Here is a 23,647-nt window from a genome sequence, read left to right as displayed (position 1 = left end):
ACCACCTCGGGCTGGAGCTTCTGAGCCAGATTCAGCCCAGGACTCCTGGCTCAGCGCGGCTCATGCCCTCCCTTGAGGCAGGTGAGAGGTAAGTACAACCCACCCCTAATGCGGGCTGGAGCAACTGCAGAGAACAATTAAATGTCAGCGCAAAAATCTCCCAAGGCCTAAAGCAACTTCTAGAAATTACTGAACTGACAAGTCGAAAAAGAATCTTTTTGTTTGTTTAAACAAGCAGGCTTCATTTCTGGTGCCAACTGGATTATCGCACCAGTAAAATCCCTTTTTTTGCAGGTATTCCCGAGTAAGGCATCCTTACCAGAATAATTATTTGTACAGCACATTCATATGACACAATACCTGCTAAGCTGAATCTACTTAAAAATAAAAACAACTTCCTACTTAGGAAATTTAAAATGTCAATGCTGTGCTTCCAAAATCAATTTGAAGCCTGTTTTCTAGCAGCTGTACGGTGAGGTATCTTCAGTCAAACAAAACCCACCACACTTTCCTGTCTTTCTCCCAAGGTCTAACTATCCTCGGAGTTAAAAGTTACCCTCCTCTCACACTAATATTCCCAGCCCAAAGGGAGAAAGTCATGCTCAGAAGAGTGAGTTTCGCAGCTTTCAGTGCTATGCTGCTTGAACGCCACTGTTCAGCAATCCATTCCTGCCATTAGGCAAAGTGGAAAGTGGATCTACGAGATGAGCAATGATTCAGAACTTACATGGTGGGTGGAGTGTCCTACTTATGACCAGACGACAGCATGGCATAGAAAACAAGTTGTTAGTATGGGAGGGAGTGGTGAAAAACAAGGCAAACTGTGAACTTGTAAAACAAGCTCTTAATTTGTTTTAGAGCTACAGCATCTCTGGCATGGGCAAAAAGGGAGAGCTAAAGACTTTAAAGATTTAACCCATGTAACCATCTTAACTCTTACTCTGTGAACAGGAGATCAAAAGCAAATAAGCAGCATTGGTCAAATTAATTCTCAGATCACGTACAGTTACATTAATAACATATTTGACTTGCTGGCCACAATTTTTTTTGGCCGTGATCAAGAAATCCTTGTGATATTCTACACACTGAAGCTGGAGCTAGCCCAAAAGATGAAGAGCAAACAGATTTCTGTAATGGACATAAAACACCAGTTTAGGAAAAGAGAATGAAGGAGACTTGGGAAATCCCTGTTCATCCAGAAGTAACTTCACTGGAAGCATTTGGTTCCCCCTATCTATGTGTTCCTGGTTACGTGAATAGGAGGGTACAAGATGTACTAAAGGAATCCTCTGGAGAGCCCATGGCAAAGGCAAGGAAGTAGGATGCACCACCACAGCAAGCGCTTTAGGAGCTGAGTGGAACCACGTGTGGAAGTTCACAGTACGAGGAAGATAAGCAGAAGGGCAGCAACGAAGCTGCCTAGAATGAAAATATTTGTTTGCAAGATCAAAGACTTTCAACACTCCTGGACTGTTCAAGCCTGAATCGGAGTAGTTCTGCTATGCCAGTAGCACTTCTCATTGCACAAATATCTGTAGCAGTTTAAGATGCTACTGCCTGCTCCAGCTACTTCTAACAGCCCTTTACCGTCAATTAATGTGGCTATAGCAGGGCTGGGGAACAGATCATGTGAGCATTCCTCCTCCTCTCTCCCCCAAAGACATCAGGCTTAGTTAAAACCACCAATGACAGCAATTTGAGTTGAGCTTTTAAAGCACAGGCTGACTTCTCACTGAAACAGATAAGCATTCATACAGTCTGCTCCACAGACGTCTCTTTGGCAAGAGTAACGCAGAATTACGGAGCAGTGCGTTAAACTCAGCAAGCTCCAAATAAAAGTATTAGTCTTGTACGTTCTGTTTATGCTTACTTCTCCAATATAGTGCTGGTATGTCTAAAGCTCAGGTAAATCTTTGCGATTGCTCAGCCAAAACAACACTGACGTCAAATGAAGTTTCACCCAAGCATTGTAGAATTTAATCTTCTGTGTACAGAATGACTACGAGGAACAAAACATGTAATTCTGCAGGCGGCTATTTGCATAACACCGCGCCTGAAGTTCGCAATGTGGCTAAAGCACATTATAAGATTTACCTGTTGCTGGTGTACAGTGAATAATAGTCTGTCCCAATTCCTCATTTTCCTCATTTCTTAGAACATCTGCATCAGCTGTATCCAAGTAAAAATGAAAAACAGGTTAGTTGTAGGAAGGAAAGAAAAAGTGAAATGCAGTCAAGCTGCCTAGGATGGAAGTAGTCCTTTGAAAGATCAAAGACCTAACACTCCACCAATGTTCAAGCCTTTAACAAGTGGAGATGTTCTGGTTTGCCACGACGTAAGGCTGGAAATCGCTGCAGCAGCGTGAGTTACTACTGCCTGTCCCAGCCACTCACAATGCTTTATGACAAAGCAGCAACATCTTTCATCACCAGGGAAAGATCTATGGGCCTTGAAGCAGACAGTGGAAGGACAAGCCACTTCTGAACAGGAAGTTTGAAATACTGTGAACCATAAAACGTTTTCATGCTGGCAGAAAATGACAGAAACAAAACTGACAGTTTAGAATATTTTTTAAAAATTATTTTTTCCCTTGAACAGGCAAATCTGTAGGCAGTGCCTATCTGTAAGCAGCCACTAAGCTCTTTCAGAGACAGCTTTTGTATCCCTGTAAAGATTTACATTTTCCAAATTTCCTTATTCAAAGACAACATACGCTGTTATTCAGTCTTGTCTGGCCCAAAATATTACTGCTGGTTTAGTACAATGAAACACTTACCCTTCTCACGGTCCGTCAAGGTACCTTGATCTTGGTGACTGGAATCTTCAGCGTTAGAGTTTAAATAAGAATCACAACCCCAAAATGCACAGCACTGGTAAGCATATGGTACAGAGAGTGACCTGAAATACAGGCAGAAAAACAGAGTGTGACCCATCGTGATCTGAGTTAAGATTACTATCTACTAAAAATATTTAAGTGGCACAATTCAGTGCTAAAAACCGAGGCTTCTGTTTGTCACGGTTGCTAATAAAAAGCTATTTCAAATTGGATCGGTTGTAACCATTTCTGATGAACTTCTGCACTGCGATAAAGGACAGGTGATGCACCCAAGTCTTGTCTGCTGCAAGGAGCACAGAGAGAAATCTGTGATGTTTAGCTCTCTTTACTGCTCTTTCTATTCCATATACAAAACAAATTCTGATCAGTGTTTGTGGCGTTGCTGTACAAATTAAACTGAAAACCAATTCATGAAGTTAATTAAAGAGTAACTGTTTCCTAAGAAAGTTAATTCCCAGATGACCACGGTGTTAAAAATGTATCTTCCCTTTTCAATATTCATTTCGTGGCCCCAAAATAAGATTTTTTTTTTTTTTTTTTGCTATTGACTTTTTGTATGTTTGGCAGAAATGGTGCACGCTATTAATCCTGGTAGAGAAGAAGTACAGCAGCATACAGAGTTTTAAAAAGTCCACATAAACAATTAAATAATAGCAGACCAGCTAATTTTCCTGATTCAAGGCAACAGGATCAACCATCCATAGTATTGTCCCTGAATTCTGTTCTTGTAAATATTTAGGAGGAATGTCAGCCTAAAGGACCCCACAACGCATTAGTTCTCAAACACAGATCAAAACCTAAAACCCAATCTGCTGTTTCCATGGGACTGCGGAGACCTAACACAGATTCCTTTGCTGACCTTAGACAGATTAACAGTATCTTCATCTCCATTTTCTCCATCAGACTATATGGGAAACTATTTCTAACTGCTTCTTGAGGACTGAAATATTAATGTGCAGAAAGATCTTTGAGAATGCAAAGCAGTTAATCACTGTCTGATCCACTCCCACTGAAATCAGTACCGGGTTCCATTTGAATGATTACTGTTACTCTTATCATTGCCTCCAAGAACAAACAGCATATGTATAACGCGTGGTGATTATGAAATCAGACACCTGCATGTGTGCTCCCATTTTCCACACTCTGAAAGACAAATGCGCTCAGTTCAATAACAAATGGAATCCACCCAAACCACTACTCCAAAGTCAGATGATATTTGCCTGAAACATGAAGGAAAAATATAAAACGTTCCAAGAAAATTGTCTGCAAATGGCTTCTATACCAGAACAGTCAGATGCTCTTTTATATATGCCAACATTAGGCCCTACAGGACTCAGCAGATCATTTGTCATGACTATTATCTAAACTGGCTTCATTTATTTTCATGTGGTTGTTACTGTCAAAATAAGAGAGGCACTCTGTGTGTTATTTACCAACGTACCGGAGCTTTGCAAAATTCTTTGCTGCCAAAGCTTCTTTCAACTCAGAATTCCCTGCAAGTTTAAGCTGGTTCAGTCCACTCAATCCTTCCGTCGGAACTGAAGTGAGTTCGTTGAAACTTAGGTCTCTGAAATGTGAGTATTAAGACAGCGTTACAACAAAGTAAGCTTGAAGATCCTACAGCATATGCTTCATTGGAGTAGGAAGGCTTTTTCAGTCTCACACCGAGGCTGTGGCCTAGCAAATACCTGTCAGTGCAGCTGGCACTTTAAAGAAGTCTGCCCTGCATACGTTCAGCTAGTGAAAGGTTTTGTGATCTCCAGAGATGAAACATGACAGGCACATACCAGTTTTAAGCTAAAAACAATCACTTTCTCAGCAGTTTAATGATAGAGAGAGGAGGTTGCTGCACAGAATAGCCTACTTACAGGTTAACAATAGCTCCAACAGTGGCGAAAGCTTCCTCATGGATCTGATGGATCCGATTTCTACTGAGGTCACTGCAGTGAACGCCAGATGAGATTATTTTAGCAGTTTCATCAACACTTTGTAACAGCCACTGTACTGAGAAAAAAGCTAGGGTGGCAAATACATGATGCCTTTGACAGAACAGCCAAACAACACTCCCGTCTCCCGTCTCCCCAGTGAGCCAGGCGCAGTAGCAGCCAAATCCCTTGGTAAGGCAGCTGTATCCCACTTCGCCTCATCCCCAAAGCAGAATCCATCTCCCATTCCTGCCCCCTTCCCCTTCCTTTTGCTGGCAGCTCAGCCTGTGCTCCCAAGGCAGAGCCCAGCTCTGGCACTACCCATGCCCAGGCTGAAGGTGCCAGGACAATCCCTTCGGTGACAACCGCGGCTGCAGCAGGGCACGTCAGCAGGGGTCGGGAAGACAACAAAAGAACTAGCAGAAGGGCATCTGCTGTGTTGGATTTCAAAATCCAGATACAGCTCCTGCTGGACCACCATGACTTATATTATGGCATTCCTTTTAAAACACCCGTCAATTTGTGGATTTTTATCTTCCTGATAATTTCAATGTTCCTATATAATCTTCATAGAGCTAGAGATGTAAGGGGAGGGGATAATTTTGTTTACTGGTCTGATCCTCCTGAGGAAAACAGATAGGATCTCTCCAATAAATACTATATAATAGAACAATATAGTAGCAGTGAAATGCAAAATAGTGGAAAAACAATCTCATTTTTTAATCTCCATATATACATACATATATATGTACATACATATATGAACATATATATATATAAAAATATCTTTATAGGCTAGAAAAACAAAATGGAGAATAGGAAGAGCAGGACTGAAACTGGCTGCTGCTAATATCTCTTGTACATGGTTTGCTTCACCTTAAGATCCAGCATACCTGGCCTTTTGCCATCAATCATATTCATAACACCAAACCCCGACATCGTTTACATGGGAATCAACCACATTATCTTGTTTTAGTCGGTATTTAGCTACACACACTTACAGGATACGGAGGGAGGACAGTCCTTGAAAGGTATCCTTTGTGATTTCATGGATTTGATTATGCTGTAAGGAACTGCAAAGTGAAGAAGCAGAAACAGAACTTTATTGGCAAACCGGGCTGACTTCAAACCAAGGGATAGCTCGGTGCCTGCTAATACATAGATTTAGCCTTACCAAAGGCAAGATTTTTCTCATGCCCCTTGTAGGCAAACTGCTTAATTAAGTACCTGCTCTGCACTTCGCATTAGCCATGTTAATACAACCATGAAGCTCTTTCGTGTCACCTCTGCCCAATCCCAATTCATTTAATTCAGAAGAGACTGTTAATGTACACTGAATTATTTCCAAGCTAAAAGTAACACTTTGTCAACTTTGAAGAGTCACACTGAGATTTAAAACACATCTACTTAATTCTGAAGGAATCTTTAGGCCCTATTCTTACGCTGGGTGCACTTCTACTTCTTGAAATACGGATTTATAAAAGGAAAGTGTTGAGAAGAGCTAATGGGCAAATTATACTTCCAGTTCACTAGCTCCCTTTACAATGAATCATGTCTACAATGAGCCTGAAGACGTCCAAAAGCCTAACAGCAAAGGCCTGTGAGAAGTCTATTAGCCCCACGCTGGTTAAGGGGAAAGAAGCTTGCAAGCAGTAGAAAAAGTAGGAACATATGCAGGCAAAAAAATTGTGTAGGGTCTGAAAATTCTGCTTAAGCTTTAAAGCAATGAAGTAAGGAAGAGCCAATGAGTTTTGAATGTGTCTTAGAGGGACTAGAGAAAAAAATATTTTACACAAGCATAGGCTGATGGTTGGAGGGAACTGAAGATGAGTGGAAGAGGTAAGAGGTACGAAGGAAAAACCATAAACGCTCATGCCATTTATGCGTATGGCAATACTACTATGAAACGCAGGATTAAGATGTCCTTCATTCTTTTTTGTGCCATAGGAACAATTAAACTTTAGCTAATTGAGGAAAACATAAGTGGTTGAATTCTCTGCCCAGCACACTCCTCACGTGAGATGGTCACAATCTCTCTCTCTGTCCTTAATCTCAGAAACTTATGATCAAACACGAAGCAAAAGTTTCTAGAGACTCGGACTCAGCATACTAAGGGGGTAATAAACAACATGTAGTTCTACTTACATTTCTTCCAAGGAATGGCAGCCCTTAAAGCTTGGGAGGTCCTTTATATTGTTATAAGACAAGTCCCTTCAAGACAGAAAATGGGAGAAAGGTGCTTAGTTCAACTGTTTTCTAATCAAAACATTCTCATCACTTGTAACCATTAAATGGATTGGCAGAAGTGTCTTCCTGTTAGTAACATTCTGCGGAAAAACTAAGGGCAGTTTAGAGAAAACGCTGAATGGAGTCACAGTGTGATCTCTCCACAGTCACCCTAACTAGCTCCAATTCGATTATACATATTATATACACCCAAAACCACAGAAGGACATAAGTGCAATGTCAAGCTTGCAGCAGTCAGTGAATAGCAGAAATAAGGCTATCTATATAACTGTAAAAACATTGATTCATTGCCTTTTATTCACTCTATCCATGTAACCCTTTTAAAAACTACATTTCTATCTCTCTCCCCCTTTTTGTCTCGAATTTGGTGAACAATTTTTTTTTTTTTTTACTTTCCTGAAATATTCAACCAGTGATGTAAAGCAAGCAAGCGTTAAAAAAATTAATCCCCAAACTCTCTATTTGGCAAATGTTAACAACTGAAACTAGTGTTCTGTAATTTAAAAGTAATGGAGAAACAGGCCATGCCTTTGCAGTGGCTTTAGCAGCTGAGATCCCTCCCAAACAACGTTATTGATTCTATAGGCACTGCTTCCAGCTCTTCATCTGGAAATATGCATACCCCAAAACCATACTGTAAAAATTCCCTGAATTCTGAGAGTTGTAATCTAAAAGGGGTTATTGTTAATCTGCTTTTTTAGAATAAACTCGATAGATGGTATGCAACTCAGGTATTTGGTGCAAATTTTTATTTAGCACTTTGAGGAAGTTCAGATTTCCCTGTGATACTACCTGCCAAAAGAGACGAGAAACTTGCAAGCAATCTTTAAATTTCTGTTCAAAAGATAAGCTGCCATTTGAAAATAAGTACTGCTTCGTCATTCTTTTTCCCTAGTTTTTCTTCTCTAAAACAGAACATATTTTTCTCCTCCATTTTTCAGCACTTGCTTTTGTTCCCATTTTTCCTCCATGTATCCTTTGTAAACACGGCTTTGCCTCTTCCCCACAGTGGTTTCGTTTTCCAGTTTGGTGGTTTTTTGCATTTATCTTAATACACCCTTACTGCTTTTTCTGTCTTGCCTTTGTATTACTATCCTCTTCCTAATCCTCATCTCCATTTCTCTTGGTTTCTCATGTTCTCTCCTGTGTTCCCCAACATAAAGTCAAAGCGCTATAACTGAACTCCTCCTTAACCTCTGAATGTAGATGGGTACTGTTGTGTTAAGAATGAATGGTGGCAGAGTGAATTTGAAGATGCAAAGACTGCTCTGCAGCACCACCTTACATATCTCTTATAAAATATCAAAGAAATACAGTGTCCCCCTATAAAGGGGACCCTGTTTCAGGAATATAAGGCATTACATCAACTCTGCCATGAATCTTGATTTGAAGAACCAAGAAACCAGGATCAGCTTTCCAACCTGTCGTCTGACAGAGCTACTAGGATGAGCAATTCTAAGTAATACTTTTGCTATAAATTAGATTTAAGTTTCTTTTAAAACATTCTGATGCAGACAGAAATAGGAGCACAATGTGTATCCTTACAAAGTTCGTAGCACCTTCTGCTCTTGGCATAAATTATCAGGAATACTGTTTATCTTGGTCCCTGTTAGAGTTCTGTGAAAAAACAAAACAACCCATGTATGAATGTTTGCATTGTTGATGGTAGATGGCATAACAAGCATATGCAAGAGCGGAATAAGGATGGTGTCTCAGCTATCGGGGTGCTAGATTCACCCACCAATTTTTATTTTTACTTTTTGGAAGAGGCCAACTTTTCTATTTTTCAGGTTTGTGAGAGGGGAGTTAGTGTCAATGGCCTTTTCATAGGCTGTTGTCAGCTTACCCTATTAAAAAAAAAAAAATTAAGAGGCACCCAGGTGTGACAGCAAGGAAAGCTATATAATGACATTATTGAGAGGAAGAGAGCATATATCCAGCTGCTCTCCATATCCACTAATCATATTTCAACCACTTCACAAGAGGCAAATGCAAGAAGTAATTGGAAATTATGTCTGTAGAAGATACTTACAAACTCTCCAGATTAATGGTTCCTGTCAAATTAGGAAACCACTGTACCATGCTGGCACCCCGAATGACCCTAAAAAAATCCCCACAAAAATTAGCTGTAAACTATTACACAAAGAACCGTGACATTCAATCCTGCTATCAGGACTTTCACTAAGGAGACATTCTAACATCTTTATTGCTTTTGTTTAGATTTTACACATGAAGATAGTCTTTTCACCGCTGCTTATACTAGTAATTTGCTTAATAAATTACTCCTCCATTAGCAAACACCTGGCATTCATCAAGCTGGGAAGAGTTGTATCAATATGTGGATGACAAGGGCATAAACTCTTAGGCAGTTTGTAGTTCAAAGTTTGAAGCATCACTCCATTTTGCTTTCTCGCCACCCCCAGAACTGGTATCTTTTGAGAGCATGCATGCACTAACCTGCAAAACATTCTCACAATGTACATCCCTGTTCAAAAACCACCTAGGACATATTGCAGTTTGTTTAAGTAAGAACCTGAGCATTTGGCCTGAGGTTATGTGTCTTATGCAAGGTAATGAAGTTTTTAAAAAAAAAAAAAAGTTGTAGAGCATATTTACTAGAGCTTCTTAAGAAACTGGATATTCCCAACAACAGCAATGTTTATAAAAGCTTACTGCAAAAAAATTATAAAGTAAAAGGCAGTCAGAAAATTTAGTTATTTTGAGTTCCTAGCCACGACATTTCATATCCATTGACTGTACTATATAGTGGAGATGATACTTACAGGGAATGCAGATCTGACAGATTCTGAAATGCTGAGTTCCCCACAAAAGACAAAGGATTATCATACAAATGTCTGGGAAATGAAAAACACGTTTCAGTCGCTGTTCTTAGAGTCACTGTCTGCTAAAGACTAAAAATAGATGCATGAAAATTACTTACATCGTTTTTAGAAGGGGGTTTCCTGCAAATGCACCATCAGGAATTATGGAAATGTAGTTACTGTGAAATCCCCTAAAGTTATTAGCAAAGAAGAAAACCATCATTTAAAAATATACTGCTAGTTGATTCAACCAATAGTCGTTTTCTTCACACCTACTCAATTCCCAATCCTGCCAAAACCAGGACTGTAGTTAAACAGGAGTAAGTCAAACTGTAGGAGTAACTTTGAAGGCATGATCTCATTAAAAACTGTTCTGTCCAAAACATGATCCTGTGCTTTCCCTCTTCTTCCTCCCCTTTTACGGGGCGAGGGGGGACAAGGAGAACATGCGTGATCAGTGAATACTTAATTCTTCTACTGGAGGCCAAAACCAGCTCATGATGGAGACCTATGCTAATGGTTCTCCTGAATAAATTGCTTGCCTATATAACTCCAAAATTATTTTCAAGAGGCTCCCCCCTCTACTGATGACTACATTTTCCTTTAATTATAGCATCACTTAGCACAACTTAATCTGATCTAGGTCGCTGCATAATAAGACAAGCATTCCTAAATGCGGAATTTCTTTTACCTTTTTAGTTATGGAAAGGAGAAAGAAAACTGGTGAAAAGGAAGAATAAGTAATACTCACAACTCCTTTAGACTTGGGAGTGCTTTTATGGCTTCAGGGAACTCTACCATGTTATTATAATTTAAATCCCTAGAAGAAACAAAGCATGAAAATGATAAAATTCTTAATAGAGATCATGAGTTGTTAAATCATTTTTCTTTAATACAGTTCAATGAAAGTAAAAAGTCCTTAGAACATCTTTAACTAGACCATAGAATAACTTGATTTTTAACTTAGATTTAAGTCTTCTGATGTTGTACATGCTTTATAACCAGCTAATAAATTAGGTAAGATATTTAATATTATCCAGAGGATTATTCATATTAAGTCAGATGACATTGCCTTACAGCAAAGCTTAGTATTTTTCAACAACTCAGATTGTTCCTCATCAGAATTTACATGGAAATGAACTAAGATTTCAAAGTTTAAAAAAAAAAAGGCAGGTACAAATGACTACTCTTTATTAGCTTACTATGAAAACTTTTCTTTCAGGTTTTATTAAAATAAACAGTAAATAAGCCATTAGGTAATAGCAGACCTTGTAGCAAAGCCAGCTATGAATATTGAATGGAAGCAGAGGAAAATCTCATTACTGTGGCCACACTGTTCTGGGGGCAGTATGAATTGTCAGTGGGGACGACAGAACTAGGGCGAGGGGAAAGCGATGCTCCCCCCCCATCCCCTGTTTCTGTCCGAAGGAACGTAAGGCTCACTGTTTCAGATAAACCAGTCCCTCATCTTAATATTTGCCAGCATTTGAAGCGGACTTAGGTGCATCTCTTGTATGAGAGGCTGGGAACCAGAAGCTGGCCTGTTTTCTACCAGCCTGCAAAGGATCAGTTCAGGAGCTGCAGGGATGTGAGAGTGACAGCCTCCTTGGCAGGCAGTGGTGCCCACCCAGTAATGGAGGAGCAGTGGAGAAACAGCCCGCTGGGGCCCTCTGAGAAACCTCCTATCGTCACACAACAGTTTTGGTAGCGTATCTTAAGTATGTTCAATCCTACAGTAAATCTGAGAAACAAATATTTGTCCCTTATCACGCACAGGGCCACTCAGACACTTGTGTTACACCCACCTACTCAGTGGAGTGCTACGCAAAGATACGCCAGTTAGATCAGGGCTAGGAACGTTAGAGCCACATCACCCAGTGTGACATTTCACCCCGGCTAATATTTACCTGCTTCTCAACACAGTTAATTAGTTTTGGTGGAGCACTGCAATGATACTAGCCTTCAGTTCCAAAACCTGCGCTGGACCTGTGTCATTGGTATGTGTTGTGCTGTGCACACATGCCTTATTTGCAAAAATCTTCACCAATCCGGTAAAGTAACCTTGATTAGGCTGGGAACGAGATAAACACTGAACAATTAATTACTTTAAGCATACTTACAAGGTTTCGAGGTTGTCTAACCCATCGAAGCAGTGTTTTCCAATAGTTTTTATTTTATTATTATGAAGATGTCTAAAAAACAAAGAAGTATGAAAATGAGTGAATGATTTCATACGCATTAACAAATTAGCAAATATTTCTATGAAATCAAGACAGTCAAGTGATTTAGAAGAAGCACTACATGGGGTGGTGGATTTATGCAGAAAAATGCCTTTCGCTTCTAAACAGAAATATTTCACCCCACATGGGACTACAATAGATTGCCCACAGTCAAGACAACCTATTTTAAACCTTTACTCGCTATCCAGAAGTGTGATGAAAGTATGATTTAAACTTATAAATCAAACTACTTTTTCATATTATTCCTTAGAGAAATTTAAGACTACACAGAAACAGGTCTGTGGCATTTTCTTCTTTTAATGTCTCTGAAAGCTTTCTCTGACAACCATTGGTTTGAAATATTCATTACTAAAATGAGCCGCCAGGAAAACATGTGGCAATCTCACTACCCGTAGCCCATTTGACTTTCTGTTTAGGAGAAAGCCTTTGGCAAACCTGCAGCAGGTTGTCTAAATAGACATGGTATCATCTCGTGTTGGTGGTATAGGCTGTTACTAGACAACGGAGCTAAAACATAGCAAAATACCATTTCCAGTGCCACCCTAGCTTAATCAAACTGTAACCGAGAAGAGAATCAAAGCGACCTACGAAACAGTTACAAATACTCACAGAACAACAAGACTTGAAAGGTTTGTAAATGCGTAGTCAGGAATGTGCGTTATTTTGTTAAGAGCCAGCGTTAGCGCCTGCAGAGAGGGGAGATTGCTGAGCGGATAGATGGGAACTTCTGTCAAACTGTTGTCGTCCAACCAAAGGTGACGCAACTGCACCAGACCCTCAAAACTGTCTTCTGGTATGGCGGTAATATGGTTAGCATCTAAACGCCTACATTAGAACAGAAAGAATTCACATAGTAAACTCACAAACTACAGGTATGTAAAAACATTGATTAAAGTCCTATTACTTACCAATATTTTTTTTAAGCTTAAATATGCTTTACTGAAATAATTTCGTATCAGAAAGTTTGAAGGTTTACTGAATGATGCATGAACACCCTTTCAAGGCAAATGAAGATCCCATAAAAGAAAGCTTCATAAAAATTTCTTCTCAGACTTTTTTAATACAACATTTTAACAAATTCATATGCTTATAATCAGCCTAACAAACTGAATTGGTAACTTTAGAGACAGCTCTCCCTACAAACCTCCCCAGCTACTAATACTGGAATAAGTCTTTAAAATGGTAGTTTGATAGTGCATCAAAGATTACAGAGGCATTTACTCATTTGAACCGATTATCCCTACAGCTACATTGTCGATAGCCTCATATACTGCTATACGCTTCGTTTTGTGGTACTACTACAAACCTTAAGCGACTGCTTTAGAGAACAGGATGATTAAAGGCAGTTCTTGAATGAAGTCAGTTATGAATCGTACCGGCAAATAAAACATTTTATCATTGACTGAAACAGAGATTTCTGTCACTCTTGCACCTGATCCGTCCTAGCATGCTCCGCAAAATGAATGCAAAATAACACGTTAGCACTGTTGACTATTGTACATTACTGGATTTGTCCAAATGAACTTTTTCCCCAAATGCACTCCGACTGCAAACATTAGCAGTAGTAACACGTGGAAAGCGACTTAGCTCTCTTTCACACAGAGAGTCAAAACACGTGCGACAGTTACTTCTGCTACAGTTACTGGCTCACCTATGCTATTGGGTTTCACAGCTTCTTCAGGTTTCAAAGCATCAAGAAAAAGGACTCCACACCTGGAAACCTAGGAGGCCAAAATGCACATCCTCCACTCCAACTCCAGATGTGAAGCCCTCTCGACAGGAGGCGCAGGTGTTACTGTCAGCGTCTCACCTACAATCCCTATCCATGACAGCTGGCAAACTTGATACTGCACTTCTTGTCTGATATCTCTGGCAGCAATAACAGAAACTCTCATGCAAAAGAACATGTGCTTCTTTCTCATGCAATATGCTCTGACCCAGTTTATTTTTTCATCTTCCTACATTAGCGGCGAAGTTACTTGGACAGCATCGCTGGCAACCAGGGCAGGCAAAAGGCACAGACAGGGACCGCTTCAAGTTCGTCTATGCTATACCACATAACCAGCCGCACTGGGGACAAAAGGGGAACACCACCCATACTAAAAGCTTACGCTTGGATTTACACAGACAGAAGCCCCAGGAATGGGCAGCAGCAAGGGATGACCCAGGAAGCAGCAAAACATCAATAAAGCGTTATTCTTTCCAAGGTAATGAGTGGAAAGGTCAGCTGTGATAGCCCATGAGACGACAAAAGTGGACTGTAACAGATCCAAGCCAGCATAGGGCTGAGAGCAACAGGCAATGTTTGACTGTCCCTTGACCTAGAGGCTGTCTTCTCTAGGTCAACACACAGCTGACCTGTGGTGACTTCGCTGCAAACATGGAAGAAAACACCTTGCATAACTGCTTTGAAATGGCTGGTGTACCAGACATGGTATGTATGCTGCTGTCTGGGGAGACAACACACGTATACGCTCCTCCATTAGCACCAGTGTTCATTACGATACAAATCAGCACAGGTTTGAGTTACATTAAGCATTTGCTGTGTTTCTAAAGCCATGATCAGACATGCTCTTGAAAGTCTAGCTGGGTTAGTTTAAGAAGTCATTGCCTCCAGCCGTTCATCGCGTCCCTCTCTGGCTGGCAGAGTGGGCCAAGTGACTGCGACTGTCACTGGGCACAGTCATGACAACTTAAATAGCAGTGAAAGCGCTTCTGGACCCCAACACTTAAAGGACATGCTGAACTCAAAGGGAGAAGACAAGATTGATCAAGAATTAATGCACTTCACCTATTTCTGTGAAGGAGAGTTTTGTTGCTGCGGTGTACATGGTTTAAATATTTCCAATTATTAGGAACAAAAAGTCAGCAGCTGACTTTTCATGTAATAAAAAGTCAAGAAATACATCAAATCAGGTAACAAATACACCAATATAAGTGGGAACTTAGAAAACTGTCTGCAGTTAAAGGCTCTCTCCCAAGGCGAGTGAGGTGCCATTAGCTCTAAAGCTGTACATCAAAGAACTAATTCCTATGGTTCATATACTGGCATCCCCTTATCATTTGCCCCATGGTCTGACAGGTGTGTACGCTATTCTGTTTGAATGGTTTTAGGCTGCACTGAGACTGCAACGTTTCAGAAAAATTAATTGTCTGATGATAATAAAGACAAAAAATAAGAGGGGGTAAGGAAAAAAAGCCTGCGGCTGTGTTTCAGAAAGAAAAAAAAAAAAAACAAAACTAGAAATTACCTGTCTTTCTTCTCTCTCTTAAATTCACACACCTCCCTGAAGATCAAAAGAATTATTTTCTAGGGGAATAAACATATCCGAGTCTTCTCTTCAACTAATTTCTCCCTGCTTCTCCCCTCCCACCACCTTTTTTTTTTTTTCTAAAGCAAAGCAGCACACTCGAGAGGCAGGCCTCAGCCCTTGTGACTACTTGTCTACGCCTATGTTTGTACTTTCACCCTGCTCATTGCTAAATTCCGTTTACTCAAGCAGACTTCGGAAAACAAAAACACACATGGAAGCCCCAAGCCCTGCTCCTCCTCTGCCAGGGTTAAAGCAGATGGGCAGAAAGAGGATGGACAGGGAGTCGAACTCTCAGACAGGGAGAATAGAGAGGTTCACGGAGCAGATGACGGACCCTTCATCCCTAGCTTGCTTTGCCGAGACCTCCATCCCCCAGCACAGATGGATTGAGTACGCAAGTAACTGCAGCTAAAACTAATGTCATGTTCATCATCTCCTGCCCACAGCAGGGAAACTGAGGGGGAAACGACCACCCCCACCCACCATTGTCACTGAGCAGGGAGGTTTGGAAGGTGAAAGAGGGCGCTTTTCTGGCTCTCTGTCACTTCTTTGCAAACATTTGGCATCATCCTAAAGGGGATATCTGAACAGAGCTGAAAGTAATTAGCGATGCCAAATCATAAAGCCAAAGTCAAGCAGAAAGACAGGACATCTTGCTGTGACTAGTTGTGTCTCCCTCACTCCCCATTTGCAGAGCGACTTCCCGATGCCCAAGTCTGAAGATCACTGCACTAGGCCAAGGTTCTCCCAGAGGCCAACGTATATACCAAGAAGAGAGCTGATTTACAGTTTTAAAGGGAAAACCTGTGATTTACAATGTTATAGGAACAAGCACAGCATCCAAAGAACCAAAGTGAGTATTTTTATGATTACACAAATAATATTTATTGGTGCTGGCTTTCTGTTATTAGTTGTCATACCTCAAGACTTATTTTTAGCTACTTCGGCCACTTCTGTTTCATCCCCATGTTTTATGTTCCTTCACGCCGCCTGGCGTAAGCCTGATGTGCCACAGTTTGTTGTTTGTTTTTTTTTTCTCTTCCAAACAGTCAGAGCTTATCCACATTGTGTTCAATGCACAAAACACAGCTGAAACACTTCTATTTAATGTGAAATACACATGACTGAGTACTTTGTGAAACAACTGAACAGCAAACCTAAAATATTTGACAACTTTCACAAAATATTACAACTAAGGACCACACCTTTTCCTTTAAGATGGGATAAGCGAGTGTTCACTAGCTCTAACAACTAGCAAAGTACAAGTAATATTCTTGACTTGGGCTGAACTTTTACAAAGACTGTCCTTTTCTATTAAAGTGTTAAAGATAAGACTATGTTCTTTAAATTAGAGCTTGCAGCATGTACCTAAATTCCTTAATCTTTCAGAAGCTACTCCAATTCCAGCTTCCCCATAGGCACTGGCTTGTGAGAGGCCTTTACTTTTAGTCTATAAATTCAGAGTTCACTTGCAGAGCTGTCATCTTCACTTTTATTACCTGTCAGGTTCCCTTCTCACACAAACTCCAACTTGACAAGAAGAAAGAGCAGATGGATGATAGAAACCTATATTTTCAGCAGCTCTTATATCAGTATTTGACGTATTGTTAAAAGAAGTAAAGAACATAGCAACTTAAAGGTCTTCAAACAATTAACTCAACTTTAAGGAAACCATGAAAGTAATATGAACTCCTACCTCAATTCAAATGAGTACAGGTTCCAAAGTGTAACACATGCATCTATAAGATTTTTTTGTATTTGTATAGTAATATAAACACACACAAAATTACCATTCCGACTCCAGTATTTTTCAAATTTTCTTAAAGCTTCTCACTACAGACCTCAGGCCAGGCCTGCCAGGAGTACATTGGTGTATGGAGAGCGGATACCCGAGAGTGCCACAGCTTCGCATCCAGCTTTTTTAATACATTACAGTGTGTGGGGAGGTTATTAATTTCTGAAGCATTTGGGAGCTTAAGGAAAAGGAAAAAAAAAATCACCAAATCTCCTCGTTTCTTCAGGATGTCCCAGGATCGCGCCAAGCACCCTCCTCCCGCGGTCCCAGAAGCACCCCTGCACCACGCCAACCCACGGCAGACACTGCTGTGCCAGACACTCGTACAAAAGCAGGTGGTTGCCAATGAAGCAGGCACAGCAGCACTGTTACTGGGCATGGCATCTACTTACAGGGTTAAAAAGGTTAAAATGAAAGGACACCCAAGGCCCTCTTTAGGCTGTCCAGCAGCACTGCTTAGAGCAGGCTCCCTACAGCCTGCATCCCTCCTGGGTAGCACCGGGGAGGCCTCCAGGACCACACCTGCACATCTCCTCCAGCTGCCGGGTCCCTCCGGTGCCGCTTCTCTCGTTTATTCTTTTCCCATCCTCCAAGAGATGCCATATGCTAGACAGTGAGGGCTCCTCCCCGCCGGACTTGGGGGAAGGCAAGGCAAAGCATCCCTTGGCCACACAGGGAAGGTCACACCGCAGCCAGGCTTCGAAACCTGCAGCTCTGTGTGATCCCAGCTGGTCCAGAGCGAACAGGAACGCGAGGGGGAGAGCTGGGCACAAAGCTTTGCGGGGGGGGTGTGTGGGTGTTGGGGGGGGAATCCTGGGTTTTGCTCTCATCCTGTAGTCTCTCCAGGCATGTTATGCTCTGCCAGGGCAAACCACCAACAGCATGCCAGTGGCCATCACTGTAGGTGCTCCCCAAGGAGCCGGCCATGCTCCTTGCCAAGAAGCCCACCTGGGTGTTGTGAATGAGGTACATCTCATAAACATTGTCTTAGTACTAATATTCATTATGAACGTACTGCCACATATTTTGGTAACGTTGTTTGCATGGGAAGAGGGGACCGTCGCAGATTTGTTTGCAGCTACTACCTCAGCCTCGCTAGCTCTCATCTGTGACCACACTTGGCCTTCCGGGCTTCAGCAATTGGGAAATTTTAACAACCTTGTCCTAATAGCAAGAGTTTAATGTTGGTGTTAATAAAAGGAAAATCACTCCCGACTTGTGTTAAACCACTTCTGCTCAACAGCAATCATTAAAGAACTTTGCCCTTTAAAGTGCTCCTTCAAAACCACAAAGAAATCATTCAAATAACACTGGAGTAGATTTTTAGGTTTTGAAGTTGAGTACTGATAAGCTACTACCTAGGTAATTCTGCTACAATGCAAGGCAAAAAACTCGCCATGTCAACAGAGGTACTTTAAAATACTCAGCGCGTTTGCTCACTGTATCAAGCGGCAGCTTTCTGTGCCCTGTGTGGTGAAAACATCAATACAAGGATTTGCTTTACTCAAAGACATATTTACAGCAGCTCTCAGAAACTAATGATACATGCCAAAGCTATTTCAACCACCAGTATGGATGTGCCAGCGTATCTGTTCTTCCATTTAAACATTTCAGATGGTACCAGTCGGAGATCGCACAGTTTGCTGCAAATTACCCACAGAGGATTCAGCTGATCTCTACCTACTTGCTGGGTAACTTCCACCATCCAGTAAAGTTCCTGACCGTTCCACTTCTAAATAATTTCCCCACTTTTATTTAAACTTTAGCAATTCCTTAAGCAAGTCCAGACAGTAAAAAAAACCCATAAGGTTACAAAAATCCCAGAGATTTCTGAAGCTCGTAAGAAATACCCATATCTCACTTTCAAGAAAACCAGAACAGCTTCTAAAAGTGAACACGGCATAGAAAAATGAGATTCTTGTCATTCAGCAAGTATGTAAACTTCACGAAGCAGTGTATTTAAGCTGCTCACATATAAAGATTTTTAATCACTAACATGCTCTTATATGTTCTTTACTCTAAAAAAATGCAAGGGAGAAAAGCATATTCAGCATTTTTAAGTTTGCTTTGTTTTTCCAGGTTACAAAGAAACTGTGCATGAATTTCTCCCTTCCCCATAGCTTAATCCTATAGCTTAACACAGACTCACTTGAGGCTGGTCCTCTTTAACCATTTAATAACAGTGAACCAGGGAACTAAAAAACCTCTGGAGAAGATGATCCATTAGAAGTTGGCTAGGTGAAAAACCACCTCACTGTTACAGGTGCCTACTACATATAAGAACACGTAATGCTTCTGAACTTCACCTAGTCTTTGCTGTTAATTAACATCTTCCACAGTCCCCCAGACAAGATTCTCGTTACAGATAGCCCTGTCCTTCAACTCTGTGATCCAGAGTCACAAAATTATCAACAGAAGCCATAACACACACTTTGTGAAAGAAATAGCTGAATTAGAAGAGAACTGTGTATTTTTTTGACACAAGACAGTGTTTGCATTGTCCTCTCCAAATTCAGGGATCTTCCCTTCTGACACCTTATGGTTTCATTACTAAAATCATCGCCACCAACATGAACTACTGCTTCAAGCTGTGCAGTTTCATTATGGTACCAGCAGAACGTTTCTAGATTTGATTTGGTGTTTGGGTTTTTTATAAACACAGATGTAACTTGATCTGTGTAAGGAATCCTTCCCAAAATAAGAAAATAGTAAGGCTAGAGCAGATATGTGCTATAGCACATTTTAAATATGTGCCCTGACTGACTGAAATACACCTCCATCCTCTGTCCTCACCTTTTTTCCGTATGTTTTTACCCTGCAAAGCAAGATCTTGCTCTCATATCTCTCAGTCCCACACTAGGACCCCAGTCTATTCTACCTGCGCCAAGCCGACTCCCCCTCCCAGAAAATACAATCACATTCCAGTTCAGCAGGTTCGTGCCTCCTGCCGCATCCTGCCTCAAGCCTGCTCCAGCCCCCCGAGACAGGAGGGCAGACTGTAGAACTGGTTGGGATCCTGCAGCAGAGGCTGCGAGCGGGCCAGGCGAGGGAGCCCGAACTGCTACCCAGTACCGCAGAAAATTACTGCTGACCACATGCATGAGGACACTTACCCTGCAGCTCAGGTGAACACCCACACAAAGAGAAAGGCAGGAGCTATCGCAGTCGAGTACCACACTGGCACAGTCCCAATACCCACGGTTTGGGAATCTGGCACAACGGCGTAGAGCCAGTGCTTTGAACTATTGCTGCAGAACGCTCTAATATTCTCTGCATGTGGGCATGCGTGCACATGTGCACGGACAGTAACTCGCTGGTTCCTGAACTGCAATTATGATAAATTGACTCCTGATACATTAGCAGCTATTGACAACCTTTCAAAAATGACTCCTGGATTTGATGGCAAATGCCCACTAAATTAGCAGCAATTTGATTTTTGAGTTTAAATGGAACACGGTTCTCCTTTCCAAAGCATCTGAAAGTCTCTGTTTAAATAACATAGTCCCACTATTTGTCCCGTGCTGAGGATTGTACTACAATATTCTGTGCTATGAAGTAAACTTCTTATGTAGCTGGGCTTCCGGGGTGAATTCGAGCAACCCTAGAAGTTGCTGCAGGTTACACAACCACTTTACATATCCCCAACGTTCCGAGCCGAAGCTCAAAATAACCAGTATTACCTAAAAAAAAAACCCAAAAGTCACCGCAGTCCAACGTGCTTCTTATGCCAAGACAAGTGGCCCTCTGAAATGGCTTCCCAGTCCGTTCCGGCTCGGCACACGCTGCTGGAGCAGTGCACTGCTCTACCACCTCTGCTTCCTCTCCCTATGACCCCTGGATCGCCAATAAACCTCGTTGACACCGTTTCCAGACCTAAAGTACGAAGTATGCCACTTCATCACCCTGTGATAGCAAAAATACACTGTTGATGCCTTGCAGTAATTGAAATGCATCAAGACTATTGTTGACATTTGTGAAGCTCCTTATCCGTCAGGTTTTTCTGCTACCAAAAGCCGTGGGCACAAGCTGGGCAACCAGCGTCTTCTGTCTCGGTATGCAGTCCCACGGTGCCAGATAGCACAGCATTTTGCAGTGCGAGAATACACCCTGCCAGATTAGCTTTTCTGGAACGCTAGACAGCAAGTTTCCACTCGGTAAAACTCTTACATTTTGCTAAATCTCACCTCCATAAATAAAAGGACTCTATTCTGACTTTCTTTCGGAGGCCAGAGCTGGGAAAATATCCAGTGTAAACAGAAAATGAAGAGCTGTCGTTCAGTATTGTGAACCAGGCTCGCTACTCGCCAGCTATAATATAAACATTAGAGATCACGAAGCTCCTGCAACCATCATCTTTATTTCCACCCAGGTATGTTTACTGGGCTTGTTAATACATACAGCGTGGCAAACATCTTCCTACGCAGCTAGAAATTGGAGCACATTAAGAGAGAAATTGGATAGTTTGACAGGAGTTGCAAACCAAATGATTATCAATATACTACAGTTTTATGAGCAAGTAATTTGTGTCTTCACCAAGAAAAAATCCCCCTAAAGCCTACTTCAGAGCAAACTGGGAAACTGCCAACAAGAGAGTCAGTTAAGTGATGTTTAAACTTGCAGATTTTGGATGGAGATTACATATTAAAAAGGTAGAAGCAGGTTTTCTAACATATATTCTGCAAAGAGTTGTTTGTTTTAGAAGAAGGTCACTGCAGCTCAGGAGCTTTAAATCCATCTTTGACACAAATTCCTTGGGGGGGAATCAATTTATCTTTCATTCCCCCCACCCCCCCATAAATTAATAAAGCAGCACGTTGGCACTTACGTTTCCATGTTCATACACAAAATTCAGAAGACCAGTCTACATTCCTTTGCCAGAAGGCAATCCCTACATTAGTGGGGGGTATGCATGACTACACTTCAACTTTATGAGGAAAACTGAAAGTTTTCCTGAAATTTGCCAAAATGACAGAAACGCATTCTCGTGAGGTAAACAAAGTGCATAGGAAAATGCTTTACATTTCTCACTACACTTATCTCAAAAAACAATTTATTCTCAAGTTGCTGCCAATTGTAACAAACGATGGCGATCGCGCAATGCAGACAGCTGTCGCTCTCAGGAACAGAGAGAGACAACCCAAAGCGTGATCCACGCCTGAGAAAGAAAAAGCTTTCTAAGCTTCTGACACTGCTGGCTTCCAGACTGGATGTGCCCACCATATTTCCAACAGCTATTCTGGAAACTCAGTCTGGTTTTCTTCAGAAAAAGAAGTAACAATTAGCTTGCTACTTATTAACCTGATTTCCTCCTTTCTCACCTTTCTAAAATTGACAGAGTTTATCATTTGCCTATGAACAATGAAGCTCCCAGAAAGGGAAACCTCACCACACTTTAAATTGTTACTATTACATTTTAATTACAATGATATTATGTCAAGTAATTATACTGGTTACATTATACAATATTACATAATCATTCCACGATTTTTTCCAACTACTAAAATGTCTGCTTTATTTTTTTAAACGGCTCTAACATGATCTTATTTCCATTCATATTAAAAAGTATGAATTTAAAAAATGAGAGAGATACTGGCTTAATTTATACATTCATTATTCCTCCCTTAATTTTGTCCCTTCCCTTTTGCCCATAAAACTCTCATCAAATGAGCAACTGGAGATTTAATATTTTAAACTTCAATTAGAGAACAAACTTTACTGTAAATAAGTAGAGAAAAAAGCACGTTCATCAAAAATGAAACAGATGATTTGTAGACACCAAAAGCATTTACTAAAGTAGTTTCTTTTTTGGCATCACAGAAATGCTGGAAGCCAGGAAGGAGTTTTGGTTTGTTTTTTTAAATAATTACTGAAGGGCTATTCACATCATGTAATTTGAAGGACTTTTATTACAACACATAGCATTTGCGCTAAGCAGACCGTGGCCCTCAGACCAAGGTGTTCTCCTCTTCCACGTACACACACTAAAACACGAGGGAAACGTGGACATTACACTTGCAAAATGGCGTAGAGGTAAACCTGCCTCCGTCCTACCCTTGGATCCAAAAACCTGGAACGGTCCGTGCCAACTCGTGGCATCGAAACTCGCTGCTCTCTGCTGCCGTGAGCTGTGCGCCTCCCACGCTCACCATCGCAGGCAGGAGGTCCTCTCTGGTAAGCGGCCCAACAGAAGCAGGTCCCTGGCTGCACTGGGAGGTGGCACGTCCCGGCGTTGCACCAACTCCTGCTCCCCAGCGGGACAGTCTGCAGCCAATCTTATTCTGCCCCGTGCTGCTTACTGTGCTTTCTTCAGACGGAAAAGGCGGGAATACCCCAGCAACTATGAGAAGGCAGTGGCCAAGATCCAAGTTTAGGGAATGCAGAAAGCACCTTTGCAAAAGTTGCGCAATAGTTTGCAAAGCTGATTTTTTTTTTTTTTTTTTTTTGGCAAAACTATTCCACAATCTGATG

General features: G+C 41.3%; 1 protein-coding gene across 1 annotated transcript in view; it reads right to left on the bottom strand.

Moving 5' to 3' along the window:
* Positions 1-23,647, bottom strand: part of LGR4 (leucine rich repeat containing G protein-coupled receptor 4) — an 81,140-nt gene that overhangs the window by 4,141 nt on the left and 53,352 nt on the right. The window contains exons 5-17 of the mRNA XM_075094942.1: positions 12,680-12,895; positions 11,951-12,022; positions 10,582-10,650; positions 9,950-10,021; positions 9,792-9,863; positions 9,041-9,109; positions 8,554-8,625; positions 6,907-6,972; positions 5,763-5,834; positions 4,705-4,776; positions 4,278-4,403; positions 2,777-2,898; positions 2,095-2,169 (exon numbers count right to left, since the gene is read on the bottom strand). Of these exons, the coding sequence (XP_074951043.1) occupies positions 2,095-2,169; positions 2,777-2,898; positions 4,278-4,403; positions 4,705-4,776; positions 5,763-5,834; positions 6,907-6,972; positions 8,554-8,625; positions 9,041-9,109; positions 9,792-9,863; positions 9,950-10,021; positions 10,582-10,650; positions 11,951-12,022; positions 12,680-12,895 (1,175 nt within the window). The remainder of the gene's footprint in view (positions 1-2,094; positions 2,170-2,776; positions 2,899-4,277; positions 4,404-4,704; positions 4,777-5,762; positions 5,835-6,906; positions 6,973-8,553; positions 8,626-9,040; positions 9,110-9,791; positions 9,864-9,949; positions 10,022-10,581; positions 10,651-11,950; positions 12,023-12,679; positions 12,896-23,647) is intronic.

This window comes from Phalacrocorax aristotelis, chromosome 5 (assembly GCF_949628215.1).
Source record: "Phalacrocorax aristotelis chromosome 5, bGulAri2.1, whole genome shotgun sequence".
NCBI classification, from domain to species: domain Eukaryota; kingdom Metazoa; phylum Chordata; class Aves; order Suliformes; family Phalacrocoracidae; genus Phalacrocorax; species Phalacrocorax aristotelis.
This window is presented reverse-complemented; position numbering and strand designations above follow the sequence as displayed.